Source organism: Drosophila albomicans, chromosome 2R (genome assembly GCF_009650485.2).
Source record: "Drosophila albomicans strain 15112-1751.03 chromosome 2R, ASM965048v2, whole genome shotgun sequence".
Taxonomy (NCBI): domain Eukaryota; kingdom Metazoa; phylum Arthropoda; class Insecta; order Diptera; family Drosophilidae; genus Drosophila; species Drosophila albomicans.
The window spans coordinates 26,475,517-26,497,539 of record NC_047631.2 but is presented as its reverse complement, the minus strand read 5'-3'; the positions used below and the strand labels follow the sequence as shown (position 1 = coordinate 26,497,539).

The 22,023-nt window shown below is 42.2% G+C and overlaps 2 protein-coding genes across 13 annotated transcripts in view; both read right to left on the bottom strand.

Moving 5' to 3' along the window:
* LOC117574355 (sterile alpha motif domain-containing protein 5) overlaps nucleotides 1-22,023 on the bottom strand; it is a 159,834-nt gene that overhangs the window by 70,878 nt on the left and 66,933 nt on the right. The window contains exon 3 of one of the 7 annotated variants that reach the window (XM_034258189.2): nucleotides 20,754-20,904. The exons of the other annotated variants lie outside the window; for them this stretch is intronic. Within the exon in view, the coding sequence (XP_034114080.1) occupies nucleotides 20,776-20,904 (129 nt within the window). The 3' untranslated portion in view covers nucleotides 20,754-20,775. Of the gene's footprint in view, nucleotides 1-20,753; nucleotides 20,905-22,023 lie in introns of those variants that run through there. 7 annotated transcript variants of the gene reach the window in all.
* On the bottom strand, nucleotides 1,677-6,008 carry LOC117574354 (poly(A) RNA polymerase gld-2 homolog A). 6 transcript variants are annotated; one of them, XM_052007444.1, is made up of 3 exons: nucleotides 5,514-6,008; nucleotides 3,078-5,465; nucleotides 1,677-3,026 (listed from the first exon to the last, which is right to left on the bottom strand). In XM_052007444.1, the coding sequence occupies exons 1-3, from the start codon at nucleotides 5,754-5,756 to the stop codon at nucleotides 1,893-1,895; spliced, it is 3,765 nt and encodes a 1,254-aa protein (XP_051863404.1). In that variant the 5' UTR covers nucleotides 5,757-6,008; the 3' UTR covers nucleotides 1,677-1,892. The 6 variants fall into 6 exon arrangements, with proteins under 6 accessions (XP_051863404.1, XP_051863405.1, XP_051863406.1 ...); XM_052007445.1 differs by having other exon boundaries at nucleotides 3,078-5,456; XM_052007446.1 differs by having other exon boundaries at nucleotides 3,078-5,453.

The following is a 22,023-nucleotide window of genomic DNA, read 5'->3' as shown; positions in this document are numbered from 1 at the left end:
TTAGCTCGAGGCTTGAGCCGCAAATTGCTGGCAAATTAATTTTTACTTGAAATTTTAATGAATGCATAAAGACTATTTCCAGTCTTTTGTTCCGTTTTGAGAAGGACAAGGGAGAAAGGAATTTCCATTATGGCTTTTTGTCTAGGTGTCAAATGGCCTTTGATTTGATCGTTTAAGAAATTATGCAAAAAATGCAAATGCAAATGGATGCAGCAGCAGCGATTGCAAATGAAAAATGATGCGACTTGGTTTAATTGCCAAAAATTTGCACATATGCGCCAAATTAATGTGACAATTGTGAGCAACGAATAACGCTCTGATAATTATAATGATGATGATTGCCATTCACAATGGCGATGCTAATTTGAATGCGAATGCTTCGATATGGGTATTAGAGCACGTTCTGATAAATCGACAATGTGTCTCCCCCTTATCAACCATCCACCTTCCACCTTCCTCGCTCCTCCCATCCCTTGTCCAGTTGTCGCTCTGTTGGTCACTAATCTCGTTGACAATTTGGACATTAAGTGGGCGACACAACGCAGAGCAACGCGTGTGCTGACATTATATCAATTACTCAACACCAACCACCAATGCACTCGTCGCTAGCTTCAAACAGTAATTGCTGCAACTGCCACAGCAACAGCAGCAACGTTGCAACTAGACAACTGAAATTGAGCATTGCAATTGATGTAATAATTTGACGGAGTCGCAAATTTTTGGCTTTCAACCATTGTTGTCGATGAGAGGAGTTCGACACACACGCAGATGTGGCATGCCACGCCCTGTTGTCCACCCAACTAATGGCAGCTGCTGCGAGCTCGTGATTTAATTTGCTGCAACATGTGCGTCAATTTTAACATCCACACTTCATTAATCTCCCCAGAGAACAAATGATGCGAAGTAGTTTTGTTCAACCTAAATAAAGACTAATAAAACTAGTTGCGAAATAAATTCACAATATTTAAATTGCCAAAGTCTCTCACTCAGTTTGAAACTAATTCGATTATAAAAGTTGAAGCAATCCTTTTTTTCCGTGAGTGTTTTTCTTTATTTATTTTTTGATACATTTTTTTTTGGGGCAGCTCAGTCAAATTAACATTTGAATTTTTGGTGGCGAATGGTTGCGAATTTGTGATTCGAAACCTTTTGCCAATTGATATTTTTTAGACGTGAGTGCATTTTTTACATTTTTCGATATTTTATACAAAAAAGTGTGAATAAGATATATGTGTGTGTATGTGTGTTGAGTGTGTGTTTGAAAAACAAGTGTTGGGTTTCGATAGAAAGATGTGGAATGTGTGCAGCATTTCTATAATGTGCAATCTCTATAGTTCCCTCTCTACATATCACATATATATATATATAAACATATCGATGTGAGTTTTGTAAATATATATTGGTGTTTTTTTGTCTATACTCCTATTTCTTTTTTTTCTTTTTTTAGGGGGCATTTTTAAATTTTTTTTGGCAAGTTTTTAATGCATTTTTTTTTCATGATGACCTCTATTTTCATTATTTTTTTTGGGTCAAGGAATTGTTGGTGTAAATGGTGCAGTGAATGTCAAGTGTCCAACGTAAAATTTAAAGGTGTTAATCCAGTGCAAGGCTGAGCAGTGTTTTCTGTTCTGTTGTTTTATTATTTGTGGACTATCGATTAGGATTTAGAGCTCAACTAAACTAAAACTAAAAATACTGCATCTAAATTCTATCTGTCTAAATGTTTTTTTTTTCTTTCTCTACCTTTCCAGCTTTTTCGTCTATCTTTTTTGAATGTTTCTCTGATAAAACTATTGCTAAATTCTTCTGATCTAAACTACAACAAAGCTGATGATTGTGTCTGCTGCTTTCCTTTTCTCTTTTTTTTTGACTGTTGAGTGTTTGCAATTGGTTTATTTGTTGAGACGCGAACTCTTGCTCTTGGCCAACTGCAACTGCAACTCTTGCTGCTGCTGTTCCTCCTCGGCAATCACCTCCACCTTCTGATTGATATCACTCCAAATGGCCGTCGTGGCCTTGTCCACCATACGCCTAGGCGATGGCTGTGCACTCTCTGACTTCGAGGAGGCGCCACTCGCCGCCTTGCCACCGCCTAGCTCTAAGTCCGAGTTCTCAGTCAGCTGCATTGTCTGTATGGCGGGTCCTTCGTAACCCTCGAAAATCGAATGCAAATTGCGCGTTGACTCCAGGCGACGATACGAGGTCATAAAGATCGAACGTATGCGATCGAAGGTCTCGGGATCGTAAACCGAACGCGCTGTATTGGTGAGATCGAAGGGCTCCTCGATGCACAGTTCGTTCCACTGATGGATATCATTCTTCACCGCCTTCGAGGCGCGACAAGTTTCCACGGGCAACACGCCGCCCACACGTATCGAGATGGCAAACTTACCATACTCAAAGATGCTGTAATAATGCAGAAAATTGAGCAACAGCTCACCCAGCGATTGTGTGTTCTCCGATTGATATGGCGGCATTATCTCATTCATGTCCACATATCCAAAATCCGTGGGCTGCAGTATGCTAAACTTTTCCGGGTACATTTTATGCAGACACGGCAACACGGGAGGATTGACACCTGCTTGAAGAAAGTGTATAACCATCAACATCAAAGAGTAGCTGGAAATTGTCATATTCTTGGCATTGTTGATGTTATGATGCTGAGCCCACTGTTTGATAGTCAAAGCCATGGGACGCAATCGCCACTCCAGCTGCGAATAACAATACAACAAGTGAGTGTTGCGTATTCCCACCGAATTGTTGAAATTGATATCGACCTCGACACGATGGCGACGATCTGTGAAGCGTAAGATGGGCACACGAGCCTCGATCAAATTGAATTCCTGAAACTGTTCGGTGGCATTCAACATTTCACGCATCAACTGCAAATGATAGACGGCCTCCATGCGTGGATCAATGTTCGGATTCGTGCAGGCCAACATGCAAATGTCCATGTCCGAGCACTTGGAACCAAAGTACGAGATGGACGAACCCACCAAGTAGAGACCATAGCGTGGATACACAGCCTGCGAAATGTTATCAGTCAGTTAATTTGTGCTGCGCACTCACAAACTTACCATCGTCACCTTATAAATGAAACGCCAGAGACGCATCTTTGTCTTGTAGATTTGTTTCGTCTGCTGGGCAGCGAGAAATTTCTGCCAAATCGATTGCGTTAGAGAATCCCATTTGCTGCGACTGGCCACCGAGATGGGCGGACGCTTCATCTCCACTAGCTTGGCTCGAGTGAGAAAGCGATCCGCTGGCGTGTAGCCAAAGAACTCATGCAAATAACGATTCTGCAGCGAAAGCGGTTGATTGTCATCGAGGAATTCCTCCTGCCAGAGGAAGTTTAGATGTGGTAAAGTTGTGGCACGCTTTGAGCCATTATCTGTTACCTTAATAATGCCACCTCTGCTGGCCAAAGCGGCAGCTTCATTCTCTTCGCCTTCTGCGTGTTGGGGCTTCAACTCTCCCAGCATATCGCCACAACAGTGCGATGTGCACTTCAAGCCATTCTTCAGTCCTTGACTAGATTTACGTTCCGCTTCCTTCAGGTAATGCATATCTCCAAAAGGCACAAGATTTGGACCCTTCAAGTCCGGCAGCTGCGCACTTGTTGCCATTGCCACACAGCTCATTGTAATCTTCGAAACCATCGACTCCAACGAAGCATCGCTCTGCTCGCTCTCTGCGCTGTCGCTGGGCGAACTGGGCGCCAAGCTGACATAGGACAAACCATCAAAGTCACCCGAAATGGAGCCCGTGTGCTGCGAATGTCCATGTGGATCGGCCTCGGAGGAATAGTCACCTGCTGTTACTGATGTTGAGATGCCCACAGCGCCAGCCACAAAGTCCGAATCTTGCGGCAGATCCGCATCCGAGGTGCCGCTGCTTGCTGCAGCTGCCAAGACCAAAGCATCCTGCTCGGATAGTTCCGTCTCATACAACGTTCCATTGGTGGCATAATCCACATGCTCCAGCTGCGTGGAGTTGTAGCAACGTGAGTGTTGCTGTTGTCGCAACTCTTGCGCCTTGCTCAAGCGACGCACTCCTGGCTGATAGTTGCCCATGTGTTGCTGTTGTTGCTGCTGCTGCAACTGTTGCTGGCTGGCAGCTGCATACCGCTGACGATTGCGATAGCTACGCTGCGGATTGTGATAAATGGGCGTCACATTGTTGTTGTTCTCTGGCTGCTCCACTTTGGCAGAGTTCAGAGATTCCGAACCGGAGGAGTTGGAACTATTCGTGTTCACCAGTTGACTCTTGGAGCGCTTCAAATGCCTTCCAGCTGAAGTTGATTGCGCGGCGCTGCCACTTGGCTGATTGCTGCCACGTCGTTGCATATTCATGTTCAGCTGTTCGAGTGCCACAGTTTGGGGCACATTGGGATTGCCACGCTGCAGTCCGCTGCGTGGATCGAATGGATGGCGTATCCTTGTGCCCGGTGCACCAACAGTCACATTCCCTGTGCTGCTGTTGTAGAACGTTTTGGTTTCGCGGGGAAACGTCATCGCTGCATTTGCATGGCGTGCGGGTCCAAAGCGTTCCCTGACTTGAGCTGCAGTGGCGCCGCGTGCAAAACGCGGATCCAAATTCGCGTAGTCAGCGAAGGCCTCCGGATGTGGATGCTGCTCGGCATTCGGCGACTGTTGTTGCTGCTGCTGCTCGGCTACGACTGGCAAATTAGGCGCCACATGACGATAGCTGGCACCGCCTCCACTTGCACCTCCTCCTCCTCCACCCCCGCGTGGCACTGCCTGATTGTAGTAGCTGGAGTACATGAAACGCTGTGCGCCATACGGATGCTGCTCAAAGCCCAGCGGCACCATCGGTATGCCATAGGATGAGGCATAGCCTTGGTTGTACGGATAGTTGCGGTCGAATTGCCAGACCGCATTCTCGGCATGCCACAGACGTCGCTGCGTGCTGCTGCCGTAGCCCGCCGGACAGAGGAATTGCTGCGGCGATAGATTCGCATTGCCCGTTGCTGCCGCTGCGGCGGCTGCAGCTGCCGCCGCTGCTGCTGCTGCTGCCGCAGCGGCCACAGCAGCGCCCCCGAAACGATGTGTTTGATTAGCATTACCTGGCGATTGAACGCCCGAACGTACCACATTCGCCACGCCCGATGGCATTAGCGGCAACTGCGATGGAGGCGGCGGCGGTGGCGGCAACGTGCGCAACATGCGCGGCATTATCGATGTGGGCGTCGGTATGTCGAGCGTGATGCCAGCCATGTGGCTGCCGATGCTGTAGAGGAAACCCATCGAGTACTTGTAGCCACCGGGCGGACGTGGATACGTTTGGGTGATCGTCTTGTGCACCAGTTTCTTCTTGTGGCGTCGTGTGCCCGGCAGCGGAAACTCATTGGGATCGAGATACTCGATGCCGTCATCCGAGTCGAGTTCCTGCTGCTCTTGTTCCTGTTGCTGCTGCTGTTGCTGCTGTGAAGGCTGCTGCGAAGGCTGTGTTGACATTTCAGCTGGCAGTTTAGCATTAAGGTTGCTGCTTACATTGTTTTCCTCGCTGTCAACCAACTCGGCCAGCTGCTCCATCGATGTGGATTGCTCCATGTGCTGTGGCAATGCTAAAGGTTCTAGCAACATGGTTGCTGCCGCTACTGTTGCTGTTACTGTTGGTGGCGTCTGCTGTTGCTGTTCCTCTTCGGCGGGCGTTGTTGTTGTTGTTGCTGCTGTTTGTGTTGTTGTGGTCGCCGTGCTAGTTGCACTTGCTGCCGTTGCCAGCGCCGTTGACATTGCTACCAATGCGGCACAATTCCAATTACAAATACATATAGGTTGCCAAATGCCAAAAACAAAAGTCAAAATGCTATAGAGAATCTAATGCGCGATCGTGTGCTTAACCAAATTGCTCTAGGCTTGTGTGTTCTTTATGTTCATCAAAAAAATGAGCAAATACCGTGACAGCAAACGTAACGCCTAGCCTGGAGCCCTACGACTCAAATGTCACACGATTCTATATACGTATATAAAGAAGTACGCACTTTGCTTCACTTTCTCACACGCACACTGAATTTCACCGAATAAAACATACAAAAAAATGCAAATATAAAAGAACATTTAATTCAAGTTGTGTATTTATTTGTTGACATTTGCTTTGAGCATCGCATTGTTTAAAACACTTGGTACACTTTTTTAATAGTTTTTTTTTTAATTTACAGATTTGCACTGCAATCACACGCGAAGGGAAAATTTTTTAATTGACATTTGTCAAACGTAATGACAAAGGTATTTATTTGACAGCTTAAAGATGAGTGTTGGAAAATTCCCGTTAAACTTTATCGATAACACATAAAGCACGTCTGCAGAGAATTCTAGACTTTCCACTGCTTGCATTCCCTTCTCCTTTACCTTTATTTCTGTAATATTTTTCTAAAGCAAAGTAAAGCATCTCTTGAGCCAAATTCTTTGGTGCAACAACAAAAGACATACAAAGCAAGCACACATAACGTACAACAAAAGTGTAGCTAAAGCTGACACAATTTGTGGCATGAAAGCAAAGTGCGAAAGCGAATGGTAAATCTACGTCAAACACTCAACATAGTTCCATTTCTCCCCATGAAAGCCAGCTTCTTCAGCAATGGAGCTCCACACACACACACACACACACACACGCACATGCACACTCGCTCACAAATTCCATTTACAATTTGATTTGCTTATGTAAATTATGAAAATTGCCCGCAGAGAGTAACCACAAGTAAGATTCGATTTGGCGGCTTAACAAAATGCAGCCAAAGCAACACAAAAAAACTGAAAATAAAATTGTTCATTGCTTTTTGGCTGTAATTTGAAACAAATCAAATTTATTGCCCAGACGCACAGGCGCCCGTCTCGCACACAGCAGCAGCCATTGGCAATTTTCAGTGTTCTCTTTGGTCCTGGTCCTGGTCTAAGGATGCGGCCAGATGCGTTGAGCATATGAAATGAGCAACCTCGAGAATTAAGTACAATTTCGCATAGAGATTGAGAGATACGAGAGAGAGAGAGAGAGTACTCGATAGACGTGCATATATTCAGATACGGGTCGCACATATTCTAATTAGATTTCAAAACATTTCGGTTTTTTTTTTGTATTTTATATTTTTGAATTATGTTCAAAGGGGTGGCTGCAAAAATCTCATGAGTCATGGCAGATTAGTGGGCATGGCTTTTGGTCCTTTCCTCCACCTCAATTTCAGCTGCTGCAATGCGTGACGCGTGTTTCAGATTTTCGATTTGCCACACTGAGAGGAAAAGACTGTAACTGTGACTCATTGGGTTAAACTAAAAATTAGCCAAGTAAAAGTTTCATATTACACATGCCAAAGCAATTTGCCAAATAAACTGTCAGCAGTAAGCAGAAAAGATGCCATTGGTTTTTGTGTTGGGCAACAACCTTATCGATTCTGCACTGAATAATTCAGGCAGAGAGACACAACAAAACACAACGCTGTGCAAATGGCAAAATATGTGCACAGCTTTTCCTCCACACAGTTGGCATTTCCCCAGAGCACGCACAATAAATAAGTAAGAGGAGAACACTGAGGGCAAAAGTAGAATGTAGCTAGAGCAGGGCAACCACAGGGTTGTTCTATACTTTCTGTCGATCTACCTAGCAATCTTTGCCCATGGGCCCCTTGGGGGTGCAACCAACAAAAAAAAAAAAACTGAAAGAAAAATCGAGGCAGCTGAATTCGAAATTTTCGTATTTTGATCTAAGAAGCGAGAGAGACTGTCTGAAATAATGTGTGACAGGTAATTAGATTAAGCTAATTTCGCTTTTATTAGCAATCAGCAGCACGAGCTTTGAGCTAACATTTCTGCGCATTTTGGTTAATAATTTCATTAGGGAAAATGTTTCGTTTGTTCTTCTTTCTTTTCCTTTTTTTTTTTTTTTTTGTTTTTCGTACATGTCAAAATGAGGCCTGTCAAAATTGGCGTCAACTGACAGCCAACTGACCATTTGCCGCAATGCAACACTGCAGCAGCAAAAAAGAGAGCGAGAGAGGAAAGCGTATGTGATTGTGTTTGTATTTGTGTGTGTGTGAAAAATCAAATAATTAATAATTCATGCCACACGATTGACAGTGCGCCCAGCTGAAGCAACTCCAGTTCCAGAACTCTTTGCTGGACCAGTCCATATACATTTTGTTTTCTTTTTTTTTCTCTGCTGTGCTGTGAGCCGCCTCATAAATTTACAATTACAGATGCGAATGCTGACTGCGAATGGCAGTGAGTTTTCCACTCGCTGCTGCTGCTGTCGTCGTTGTGCCTTTTGAGCGAGTTTTGTTTTTTTAATTTAATAAATTAATAAAACAGCAACGTGACAACACTGGCAACACAAGGCAGAGAGGCCATCAAAGTGGCAAAGTGTTGCCATTTGCATTTTTAATGCACTTGCTGCGTCGCGTAAAAATAATTATCAACTGAATTGATGATGAGCCCAGGCCTCGCACCTCTCTCTCACTCTCTATCTTTCCCTCTCTCGTATGGAAACACAAAATGCCTGAGAGATGAGAGTTGATGTTGGCACGTGTGTTGGTGTGTGTGTCGTGTCAACACAGCCACGCCTCCACCTTTTATTCAACAGCATTTTCCACTTTTGTGGGTGGCAAAAGTGAATGAAAGAGCACAGAAACAAAAAAAAAAGTTTTTTAAATTGAATTTCTCAATTTGCGTGTCAACTTTTTGAATATGAAAATTGTTTTAGGCTCAACTGCAATTTTCACTTTTCAATTCCCTCGCGTTAATTGCACGCTGCGAAGTCTAGCCAAAAGAAACGAGAGCGATATCATTATAGTGGTAGTAGTGGTAATAATAATAATGAAAGCACAACTTTAGACCCGACAATTTATAAGTGCGGCAAAAATTTTTTACTTTTCCTTTTTAGCACACTTTGGGCCGCACACACAATGGACGGCATCATGCCAGGCGCTTCCTGGCCAAAAGAGTACGAAGAATCAGGAGTCCGGAATTGGGTCCGGGGCATAACTGCACCGTCGACGTCGTCGTCGGCGTCGTCATCGTCATCGCACCTGGCCGTAGTTAACCCCAATTATGCGCACAAAGCCCAGAGAATACACACAGACACACTCCACAACAGCAACAACAACAACGAGAACAAGAACATTGTGAACTAGTAGAGACTACGTGAGGTAGTTGAAAATATTTAAGCAACACACAGGCGCATGGAAAATGCCATGGAAATTGCTACAAAAAAAAAGAAGCAGAACGAAAGAAAGCAAGAAAGTTGGGCAACAAAAAAAAAAAGAAAGAAGTAAGTAAGATGAAATGCTGCCGCAGGCATTAAAATAATAAGGATAAGGAAGCGCTTGTTAACCACGAAACCGCTCAAAAATGAATGAAAGCCAGTCAGAGTCGTAACCGTAGTCGTAGTCAGAGTCAGAGTCAGAGTTGGAGTCGCAGTCGCAGAAGCGTTTACAATTTTTGGCCGGAGTGAGTCAGTGTGCCGCCGCAGCTAAAGCCGGACTGTGTGCCGCGTGTTCATTATGCATTTCCTGTTTGCATAAGCTCAGCTCCTCCCAACTTCCATTTCCACTTCTCAGCTCAACTCAGGTCAGCTGCTGCCCGAGGAGTCGCTAGTTGTAATTGTTCTGCTGTTTGTTGTAACTACGACTTGCAGAAAAAGGAAAAAAAAAACAACATAACAGAATGGAAGCCAAAAGGAAAATGCTTAACCAAACCTAAGACCCATTGTGCAGAGCGTTAAATTTGGAAAGTTTTCCCTTCGCAATGCCCGGCGGCCTATTGACAGAATATGAGTTGAGAGCGAGTCAAACACAGGAGCAGCAGAAGCCCCAGCAGCAGTAGCAGCAGCTGTAACTGCGCATAAAGCCAGCAAAAAAAGGAGAAAAAAATAGAAAAGGAAAGAAAGTGAAATTGCCAAGACTAGCATGAAATATAGCATGAATTTTAATTATGCAAAACAAATAGCGAGGCAGCTGAATAGCGAATATCGAGCATAGTTTTGCCAACGAGTTTTTGCCGCTAGTTCAGCGAAACAGTAGCGAGTAAATGCGGTATATTGATTAGCAGTCGAAAGATAAACAATGGAAGGGAATTGCAGTTGCATGAGGGCGAATATTATTTGCATTTCCAAATAGAATGAGCTATGAGGAGATAACAAAGCTTTTGGCTGCGAGTAAAACAATAAAGCGAGTTAATGTAGCGAGTAGTTATGAGTAACGAGTGATTGGAGTGAAGGTGAAAAAATATCTATGTAGCGAGTAATTTGGTAGAGTAGCGAGTAGTTTTATGAGAAACGAGTAGTTGGAGTGAAAGCTAAGAGATATCTATGTAGCGAGTAATTTAGTAGAGTAGCGAATAGTTAGAGCGAGAGCGAACGGTGATCTATTTAGCGAGTAATTAATCCACGTGTATTAAGAGCGAGAGTGAACGGCGAACTACTCATATATAGCGAGTAATTAATAGGAGCAACGAGAGCGAGAGCGATTAGGTATCTTTGTAACGAGTTTTTAAAAAGAATAACAAGTCAGAGCGAATTATTTCTTAAGAAAAACATGAAGTTAGATTAAGAGCGAATAGCTGCTACCTATATTAGGAACAGTTCAAGTAACTATAACGAGTAGTTAGAGGTAAACGATTAGTTGTTTGTGTAGTGAGTAATTGAAAAGATTAATAAGTAGTTGTAGTAGTAGTAAGCTCTTGTTCTTGCGAATAGTTCTATAATAAAGAACTCTTCATTAATACCATACATTACTATATTGAAGAATAAACAAATACCTTTAATTACAACTTGTAGTTAATTAGATAGTAATAGTAGTTGTAGTTTTTCTGAAATGATGCTAGTCTAATTTCGTCATAGCGACTAACTCTCAAGAGTTGCCTAGGCAAATTGCGACCTGTACAATCGCATAATTATGACTTCAATGGTTACAGTCTGGCAAATTTTCCATATGAATGAATTTCGCACAATTAACTGTAAGACAGCACGTGGGGTGGCCTCAACCTCCCCTCCCCTCAACCGGGGCTGCGTCACATGTCAGCACATGAAAATAAGAAAAGAAAAACACAGCACAGAAAACATCTCCCGCTCCGATCTTCATTCACAATTAAGCTAAAAATACCAACAAAGACAGCCAAGCGTCGTCGTCGACGTCGTTGTCGCTGTGCGTAGACGCTACAATAAAATTTATTGTCAAGTGCAGTCACACACAGTGGCTCAAGAAAAGTAGCGGACGGAAGGGGGCGTGGTGGTAGGGCGCCTAGGTGTGCACAACAACAACAGAAGCAGCGGAAAGGTAGGGAAGAGGGTAACGGATGGAAATCACGCTGTCGCTCATGTTGCGACTGCCAGCAGCCTGTGACGAGAGAAGTATTAAAAAAAAAAAAACAACAACAACAACAAATACAAGAAAGAAGCCAAGAAGAAGGAAGAAATCAACAACGCAATCTTAATGAAGGCAATAATTCAAACAAAATGCAAAATTCCCTTAACAAACTGAAGGAAGTCAGCCGAGTCAGGCAAGTCAGTCACTCAGTCAGTCAGCCAGCCAGCCAGCCAGGCAGTCATTCATTCATTCACTCACTCACTCACTCAGTGGCTCATCGCTGAGCTGAGGCTCATTCATTTCATTTTCTTCGCCGACACAACATTGAGAAATTGCCGCCTAGTGTTGATGTTGCTCCTTGCTGCCGCTTCTGTTGCTGTTTTGCTGTCAAGAATTCCTTGTCGAAATTAAATTTTTACAAAATCAAATAAAATTCAATGCGTGCCAAAGCGACGGCCCATGTGGCAACATGGTGTTGTGGTAACATCGACAACAACAAACGTCCCTCGACGTCTCTCATATTAATTAGTTTGTATTTTTGGCATACAAAATAACAGAAAATTGTTTAACATTTGCCCTCTGTAGCACATTAAGTGGCCACATTTGTCAATTTGCCGTTTTTGTGTTGGGTCAACATTTTCGGCCCTAAAACTCAAACTCAAACTCAAACTGAAACTCTGAAGCTCAAACTCTCCCCCTTAGAGAGTGGGCAACGCACTGTAGTTAATGGCTGCACATTTGCCTAAATAATGAGGCACCGGTGTATTGCCTTGAATTCGATTTGGCTTGATTAAAAATATATTTCATTGTTGGGCTTCACCATCCCACTCTCTCGATTCTAAGTGGCTGTGGGGCCATCGGACAGAAGACCGATTGCATTGCCAGCTGAGAAGCTAATCAGCAAAATGTGGCACAGGGGCACAAACAAATATACTTACTACACTGAGTGACTAGCTATTGATTAGTCGTAATAGCAAATAGCAACTGAAGTGATGATGGGAATAGGAAGTAATCGAAATAGGGATTTGAATATGGGAAGAAAGCTGATCTGCCAAAAAGAGCTCTTAACATGCATTAATATGAAGTGCGAAGGAAGTTTAAGCTACTTTTAGTATTATAAGTTAAATTACTTGATTTGTAGGTAGTACTAAAAAGTTTTGAATATATTTCTATATGCTCTCTTACAATCACTCAATTCGCTCTCATCTTTAATTTGTATTGAGTAAAAACTTTGTTTTAGCCACTTAAATTTGCTTTATTATTGAAATATTTGTATAAATTCATATATATTAAGAAGAAATTATATAAAAGTCTTGCCATTATATGTAACTTTATAACATCCATATATAACAGAAAAGAAAAAGTTATAAAATGATATTAAAAAGTATCACCAAATTTGAGCAATATATTTATCTAAACTCCACTCCTACTTTTCTCTAAAGTGTAAACAAATTTCAGCAGAATGTTTAAATTCCAGCAAAATGTCTTCATCCATTCTCATTTCCTTACACAAATGGCAGTTAGATTCAATAATGTTTGTACTTGCTAAAACCAAACTTTCGACATTCATTGTCCAGTTTCCTTAACTGCTTAAGCAGCTTACAGATTACAGAATCCATCGTAAATTTCAAACAAAAAAATAGTGCAGTCGAGAAATGCAACAAAGTGGGAGAGAAGTAAAAGTAAAGTGAAATGAGTACAAAGTGCTGTCATTTAGCTACTCATAACCTAAATTTTGTTGCAACTTACAGACAGAAGGAGGGGGAGAAGGATGAGGCAAGCTGGCTGCTGTTGGACGGCACTTATGTCAAATGCGTTTGCGATTTGTGTCAATAAATGGAAGCAGATGCGGCAGCAGCAAGTAGAGGAAAGAAAGAAAGAAATTTCTATTATCTGTGCAAAGTGTGCGCGAAATTGAAAATTGCAGCCTTGTCGCAAGCGTCTGCCAGTTGCTGCAACTTGCTTTCCCCCCTCCTCTCTCTCACTCTCTCTCTCTTTCTCGTAGTTGCCTCTAAATTTTCATAGCTCTGCCAGTTGATAAACTCTAATATGACATTGTGGAGCAGCAGCAGCAGGCGATGCGCCTTGGCTTATGCAAGCATTTTGTGAAATTGCATTTCGAGTTGCCTTTTGCTGATGCCAGCGCATTATTGCACATCAGGGACCCATACCACCGCATACAAGCTTGCATATGGACATAGATATAGATAGAGATATATATAGAGACATGGCAACAAGTTTACCAACACATTGCGGTTACGCGAAAAAGTCAATTACCATTTTAAACTGAAGTTGAAGCTGCAAGTTGCGAACACCATTTCTCTTCCTCTTCCCCTTCAATATCATCATCATCATCATCATAGGAACATACAGTCAATCAGTTGGTAATCGATTTTGTCTGGCGGCTTTTGGAGTTTGGGTTACGGTTTGCTTTGCTTTCGATTCTCGGTTCTCCGGTTCTCCGGCTCTGCGTTCTGTGTTGCTTGAGGTTAACAAATATGCCAACGCTTTTTACGCACAATTTTCCTTTGCGCGCAGTTTTGCCAAATGGAATGTAAATATTTATTTTTATTTGCAGCCAGGCAACATGACGGGCGCAAAATTTGTTTGCAACTTTGCTCGACATAATTAGACGTCTGTGCGAATGCTTTCGCACTCACACTCACACTCAGAACACACTCGAATGCAAATGATAGTCTCGTTCGAATAGATTTGCAATATTTGCACATGCAAATTGCCTTAAGCCACAGACTTGGCTTACACCAGTCGTTGATTTTCATACGTGGCAAATAGTGGACGCAACACAAGACACAGAACATAACGAAAGGAGGGAGTGAGTGAAGGGGTGGAAGGGAGGGGAGTGAAGGGTGACCGGGTGCTTTAACCTTCTAAGTATTCATAATTGAATTTCCATGTTTGTTTGCTGCATTTATGAGCACTTTCTCACTCTCTTCGCTGCTGTGCTGTGTTTGTGTATTTTCCGATAAACCGAAATGCTTAAAACATTTAAACACGCAATGTTGCCACAGTCGAGTTGCCGCTTGCTACTGTTGGTGGCAAGTGCGGCGCCTTGTTTTAATAACATAATTGAAAAATGACTGAGTGTGTGTGTTGTGTTGTGTTGTATATGTATGAAAAGGGAATGCAAACCGCATGTCCAGCTGCTTACTTGCATTGTGTGGATTCAGATTACAAAATACCGAGCGAGGGTTGCACGTGATGATCGCGTGCAACTTTCGTTTCGCTGCTCACCTTGTTAAGCAGCGTTTGTCCAGCATTTATGAAGCGCGTAAATCAATATGCGCCAGGCGTTTTCAATTGAAAATTGTTCACTGATAATTAACTGCAATTTCCTCAACAGCGAATGACCATCATCGATTCAGATTCGACTCGCTTTGAATGTCTTTATTTCGATAGCTGCATATTTCGCTTTATCTTTTATCTTTTATATTTCTTCTTTTTTTTGTTTTTGTTGTGTAATTTTTCACCTCGCTACCAAAGTTCTTTCCCTCCCCATTTCCTCCTCTTACTGATGAGTAATGAGCATTCCGCGTTGGCACAAAATTGAAACTATTTTTGCATAGCATTCGAAGCATTTTAATTTGAATTTCTTTCTCGCAAATGATCAACGTTGAATTGGTTGTTGGAAGCTGTTGGCAGGACGTTGTTGGCACACAGCTGGACAGCATCGATGGAGAGGAGGAATGGAGGGTAAAGGAGAATCGCCCCTAATGGCGTTCATAGTTGCTGGCAACATTAAGGATAATTGTTGTAGTTAGCATGTACTTTTGCATTTATAATGTGCCTCATTTATTTCATTCTCGCATTGCGTTTCTCTCTCTTTTTTTTTTGCATATCTATTGCCAGCCATAAAAAATGGGAGGAAAAAAAAAGATATGCTGATTATGCATTTTATTGCTTTGGGGGCTGATTGCGTTAAGAGACTCTGTCTGTATTTCACAGTTGTCTGTGAATTGTAGCAAATATCTGGGATTAGATGATAGCACATCGCGTCTACCTTTGACCACAATTCATTACTCAAGCACCAGGTTTTCGACAATCAGCATAGTGCAGCAGCATTTGGACATAGATTCGTGTTCTGTTCGTGTCTGTCTGTCCACTAATTGCCAGAAATGAACTCATACTGTGGCGCACACTTATTAGCCACAATCCATTCGAACCCGCACCATTCGCTGCACATATCATAATTTCAAACTCAAAGAGAGAGAAGGAGAGTTGAGAGCAGACAGCCAGACAAACAAATTGACGTGCCGACACTTCTGCCATGGCCACAGGGGATGCTGTTGCTCCTCTCTCTCTCTTTCTCTCTCTCCTGGTTGCATTGCATTTCAGCACAGTCAGACAGACAAACAAATTGTTAGCCAGTGCCAAAATGATAGACAAATGCCAATGGCAGAGAGAGGAGAGAGCAAAAGGAGAGTTTATGCTAAAAATTGCATAAATAAATCATGTTCTAATATTGCACTTGCCCTTGCAGACAATCTGTCAAAATGTGAGCCACCGTTTTTGGCTCTACAATGGCGTGAATGAGTTGCGCTGGCTCGCTGGCAAAATGGCGTTAAAGGCCGTTAGAAAAACGGGTGAACAATGGCCAAACACAGAGAGATAGAGATAGAGAGAGTGAGAGAAAAGCAATCGATGACTGGTCATAGATAGCGGAGCAGAGAGTTTTGTTCGTTTTGTTCGCCATGTTGCAATTGGGTTTTCATGCCTCCTGCACTTGACAATGCGCCAGGGCCAAGGCCCACAGCTCTCGATGGTTGCTGGTTGTTGGTTGCTGGCTGGTTGGTTGGTCTGGCACTCGTCTCGTCCATGTTGCTTGTCTGACATACTGAATCGCCTGTCTGTTTTGGCGCTTAATTCGTCACTAAATGAGATTTTTGGGGGCTATACTCGAGACTCGCCAAACGTTTTGTTCGCTGCCCCATTGTGTTTTTTCGCCCAAAAATTGCCAAATTTTTAGAGAGAGAGATAGAGACAGAGAGAGTTTTGGCCATTTTGCAGAGGCCACTTTGCAATAACACAGCGTGAAATTGCAACGCCAAATCGAATCAGTCCGCACGGGAAATTCGATTTTTTCACTCTACTCTTTTTTTTTTTTTTTGGTTGTTTGTTGGCGCTGCCTTTTGCGGGCAATCAGACAGCAACACAAATGCCAGCGCAAAAGGTAGAATTTAGGAAAAAAGAGTGAGACACTTGAAAAAAAAGAGTAACAGCAGCAACAGGGATAAATTAAGGAGGAACAGCGACGTGCTGATCACTAACAGCAGCCAAGTGCCAAGTCAACCAGTCAGTCAGCCATTCGTCCATCCATCCATCCATCTATCCATCAACAACAGAACAGCTCGACTTTTTGGTGGCATAATGAAATGAAATTACAAAATGTGTGCTCAACACTTTTGTGGCATTTTAGCATTTTTGCCCCCCTTCCAGCGCTTTTGTTGCACAAATTGCTTATTTATTGTTTAATAGTGTGATTGCTAACAACATTTGCAATGCAGCAAAAGCAACCACCATCGAGAAGCAACAGCAGCAACCAACCAACCAACTATTGTTCTAGCATTTGAATTTTCGTGATTGAAAACAGGTGGAAAAACTGTCGAAAACTCTCCCCCAACAACAACAACAATTGTTATTCACATTCAGAATCGTATCTACTACTATATTTGATGCAACTCTTGGGGCTCTTTTTTGGCAGTCGTCGTCGTTGTCGTTGTTGTTGTTCGATTTCTGTCTGAATGGGTTCTTAATTTTCGGCGACTGCCTTTTCATGCCCAAACAACCACGAATGCGAATTTCGAATTTGTGAATTGTTTGTGCGAAATCAAATTGCAAAATGTACAATTCAGTTACATAATTGAATAATCTGCACAGAGTGGGAAATGCAATTACATGTAATACAATACAGTAGACATTCGCTAGAAGAGAAAATATTTCAAAAATATTTCACAGACATTTTTCTGATCCTTATCTGTTTCACTGTCGAATGTAATATGCAAAAAAGGTTGCTTTAAATTTGCATTATATTCAATTAAATAATGACAATGCCAATCGTTTGGGCCATCAGCGAAAAGTGTCCCACGCAGTTGGAGTTTGACAGTCGACAGCTCGATTTGTGTGGCAGTGTGTGTGTGTGTGTGTGTGTGGAGAGTTCCAAATTTGGTCATTGTCGTTGACAACATCGCACACATTTGGCGTCCATCAGTCAGTCAGTCAGTCAGTCAGTCAGTCAGTCAGTCAGTGAGTTACTCGGCCCCCATTCTACATTGGGGAATGGCAATCAAAGAAGAAACGACAATCGACAACAACAATAACAACAACAACAACTGCAACTCGCATAACGATATGCAAAATATGCAACAGCTGCCAACGGTGAGCTCCTGTGGCATGCAGCAACAACAACAAACGGCAACAGCCTCCTCCTTCAACAGCCTTCTGCTGGTTGAAGCTGTCGCTTTGCGCCCAATTACGCCTTCAAATTGAGTGATAAATGTCTTGAGGATGGCACATAAATAAACTTGAGTTAAATTTATTACACAACCCACACAAAGACTTCATAAAAATGCAAACTAAATGAACTATTAAGAGGCGGCAGCGGCAAACATGAGAAACAAACAAAACAAACAAACGAAACGAATACAAAAAAGAAAAAAAAAACCCTCCAATAAACAAAACAGAACAGACAAAAAAAAGTAAAGCAGACAATTGAATTGCATTGCGCTTAAAAGAAAAGCAAACAAGTTAAGCCAAAAGAGAAGACAGCGACTGCCGTGTGAGAAAATATGCAAATAAATGCGCAAATAAAATGTGCAATCAACTGAAGATGGCGCACTGAGATGGCAGCGGCTAGCAGCTTGCAACTTGTGGCTGCTGCAGAAAGGCAAAGTGTGAATGTTGCGCATGCGCAGCACCGAGCAGAGCAGCGCGGAGTTGAACACAGCGCATCAATTAGGCCGCCAGGCGAGCAGCGAACAGCAGCCACGAATTGTGCCCACAGAGAGTGAAAGATAAGGCCAAGGTAGGACACGAAGCCAGCAGGCAGAAGCCACACAGACAGATGGACAGACAGACAGACAGACGGAGTGAGAGAGCGACAGAGCGAGAAATGAATAAAACGTTTAGATAAACAAATACAGAAGAATGCTGAAATGCTGTTAAAAGCTACAAAATGAAGTGGCCGTTGGCGGGATTTTGGAATTGTAGAAACAAGTCGGAAGAGTGAGGAGCGAGAGGAGGGAGTGAGGGGCGTGACTTAATACGGATTTGTATTGGATAGCGTTGAGCCACAGCAAACGGCAATGGCAACGGCAACAAATTCAATGAACATGCGCGCGCACAGTTGAAGAGCAAACAAATTTATTACGCGCCGTTTGAACAGCGCATAAATTTAAGCAGCTGCTCGAGGTGGGGCAAGTGTGGCAAGCTTTGGCTGCATCCGACTTAGTCAGGCGTACCAAGATTAACATACTTGGCCAAAGCGACTGACACAAGCTGAAGCTGCAGCTGTCTCCCTCTCTCACTCCCCGTCTGTCTGTCTGTCTGAGTTGGCCAATCGATCGACGCATCGCTGCAGCAGCAACTGAGGTTGCGTGCAACGTGCAGCGTGCGTGATTTACAAACAGCGCCACATTTGGCGAACATTTACCGTGGACTTGTCTCGAAAACTACGTAAAACGATTTAAAGGCTGAACACGAGCAATTTGTGGATAGGCCCAATGCAATCTTCAGAACTGGATTCTGAGTCAAGTCTCTCTGCTGTTGCTGCTGCTGTGGTTGCCCACCCGCTGGTCATGGCCACAATATGTGGCAACAGCAAGCGGCAGCCACACGATTCCACTTCTTTTTTTTTCTTTTCTTTCTTTCCTGCTGTCGCTGCTGCTGTGTCACATTTCTCATTTCGAAAATGTATGCGCACATTCAATTGATTGTTGATTTTCGAATCTCCCCGCTCTCTGTTTCTGAATCGTGCTCAAGTGATATTTTTGATATTTCTTTCGCCTTTTGCGGCTCAACCTTATGTAATTCAATATCTTAAAGCCGCGTAATTTCGTGTGCTACGAAATTAATATGCAAAACACACTGACAGAAATGCATAATAAATCATTCGATAGCCAAAAGATTACATCTTTACTACTGATTTGACCGATATGAGCATTAAAGTGTCAAATATTATAATGATGAAGGTGTCTAAAATAATTTGTATATTTATGAAAATGATGAAAGATTTTTATTTTTTTATATAAATAATAAATATTTATAAAAAACAGTTTTATGACTACTGAAAATTTGGTTGCCATCACTTAAAAATTGTAGAAGCTAATTAAGAATTCATTTTATATGGCAAAAAACCGTCTTTGATTGACATTTTGGTATATTTCGGACTATATGGTATATTTTTAATATAACTGTATATTAATATACCAACAACCGCATTCGGCATATTTTAGGCATATTTTATGATTTTCTTAAAAATACCTATAAAACAGTCGAGTTGAGTTTTTTTTTTAATTTTTTGAGGCATTTTTGAATTTGTTTCATTTGATTTTCTTTTAATCAGTGTAGCCAATGTTTTAAATTTCTTTAGAAACTTTCAAATTATCTGTCATAATTCGATTTAATAATTTGAAAGAACTTTTTATTAATTCTTATATATTTGAAGCATTTCATTTTAGAACATAATTTGATTTTGTTCAGTGTAGTCTAGTATTTAACTTTATTGCTCGTATGTTAATTCTTCCAGCGAGTTCCAATGAAATTTTCTATAGTACAAAACCCGAAAACTGTCCACAATGTCATTTACAGTTTTCGTGTTGTTTTTGTTATTTTCCGTTTGTATCTCATATGCTACTTTCGATGGGGATGTGGAGCTGCGGGACCCCACACTTATTACCAAAAACATGCAGCGCCTTTGACATTTCGATTTATTTTTATTGATTCTGGAGAGCAAACGTTGTTGAGACGCGTCTGAAATGCAAGTCAGGCGCCGCTGGCACGCAAGTGATCATCACACCTTGATAAGGAGGTGCCCCAAACTCAACTGAAGCGATCCGAAACTAAGAGGGAGACCCCATGCCCATGCTGCTGCTGCGGTTGCTGTTGCTGTTCGATTCGATTCCAATCCCGATCCCAATGGCCCAGGCCATGCCCCAAAACGTATCGAATTTTATTGAAATGCAGCGCTGCATATTGTATATCATTCTCAGTCTGAGTGTGTGTGTGAGAGTGTGGCATGTGTGTGTGTGTGCGTTATCGTGAGTGTTGGCTGTGCATTTGTTACTTTTATGCTTGATTTATTGACTTTATTTTATGGCCGCTTGATTGGACACTAAATGAGTTTTTAAACTGCATACGAAGCCGGGGCGGGCCCTTATCAATTTTTTTGTTGTTTTTGTTTGCTTGTTGTTGCAGTTGCAGTTGAACATTTGAACAGTTAATGACACTTACTGCTTGATACAGACACAAATACATAAATACAAAATACATACGTTTAAATGTTGAACCCACGTCAGAGACAAAACGTTTCGATTTTTATGGCGGATATGAACTTGTTTGTGAGCCAGACAACTTACCTGAAATGAGAATAAGGCATACAAGAATAATGTTAATTAAATGGTAAATCAAATGAGGTTCTCTCTGTTAATTTTATTGCAATTTAATGGCATTACAAAGAGGGCAATTAAATTCAGTTTAGTTTAAAGTTTCAACTCAATTTCAGTTCATAATTGTAATCAATGCGGTAAAACTTTTCTAATACCACAAATTATGTAAATTTATAATCGCAATTTCCTGCCTTTGGCTTATGGGCTTATGATAATTCAATGTGTCAGAGCGCTGATCATCTTCGCGCCTGAACAACTCTCTCTCTCTCTCTTTCTCCCTCTCCTCTACCTGTGTTTCCCCCCTTGAGGCAGTATCGCATGTCTAACAAGAGGCAATTCAATCTTTTGGAAACTGCAACTCATGTCAAACTGATTTGAATATTGCCCACGCAGCGAGCGAACAACATCAAAGTCGTGCACAGGCAACTTGAGAAATCATGTTAACTATTATTAAATATAAATAAGACACAGCACAAAAAAAAAAAAATGCCCATCAAGGCGGAATTCTTTTTAATTAAACATAAAATTACTTTGGCAATGCCAGACGGACAGACAGTGTGCGACTGACAGGCTAGACACAACACTAAAGAACACAACACTGCACTCTCAGTGCACAGCTGGCAATAAATCATGAAATCTACTTTGCAAACAACTCTCAAGAAGGAGGGGAGGGAGAGGCAGAGGGGAGTTAGTCGGCACGTAATAATCATTTACATGAACACTCGCATAAATGTCACGTTGCTGCGTTTATAAAAATAACTTGAAACTCCAAACTGAACTCCAACTAATGGACCTGATGGCAACAACTAAAGTTGTAGACTGCAAAGAGGAGAGGAGAAGTCGACTGCGGTTGGTGATGCTGTGTTGCTGTGGTTCTGTGTGTGTGTGTGTGTGTGTGTGTCTTGGCAGCCGCTGGCAATCATAAATTAATGAAATTTTATTTGCTTATGCAATGGGGAAAATTACATCGTCGACTGCCGACGCTGCCGCTGCCACATCGCATTGCTATCGTATCTATAATAATGAAAGCATATCCTGCTTAAAAGCGCGCCTCGCGTATACCAGGTGGAAAAATTCAATTTCCAGGCC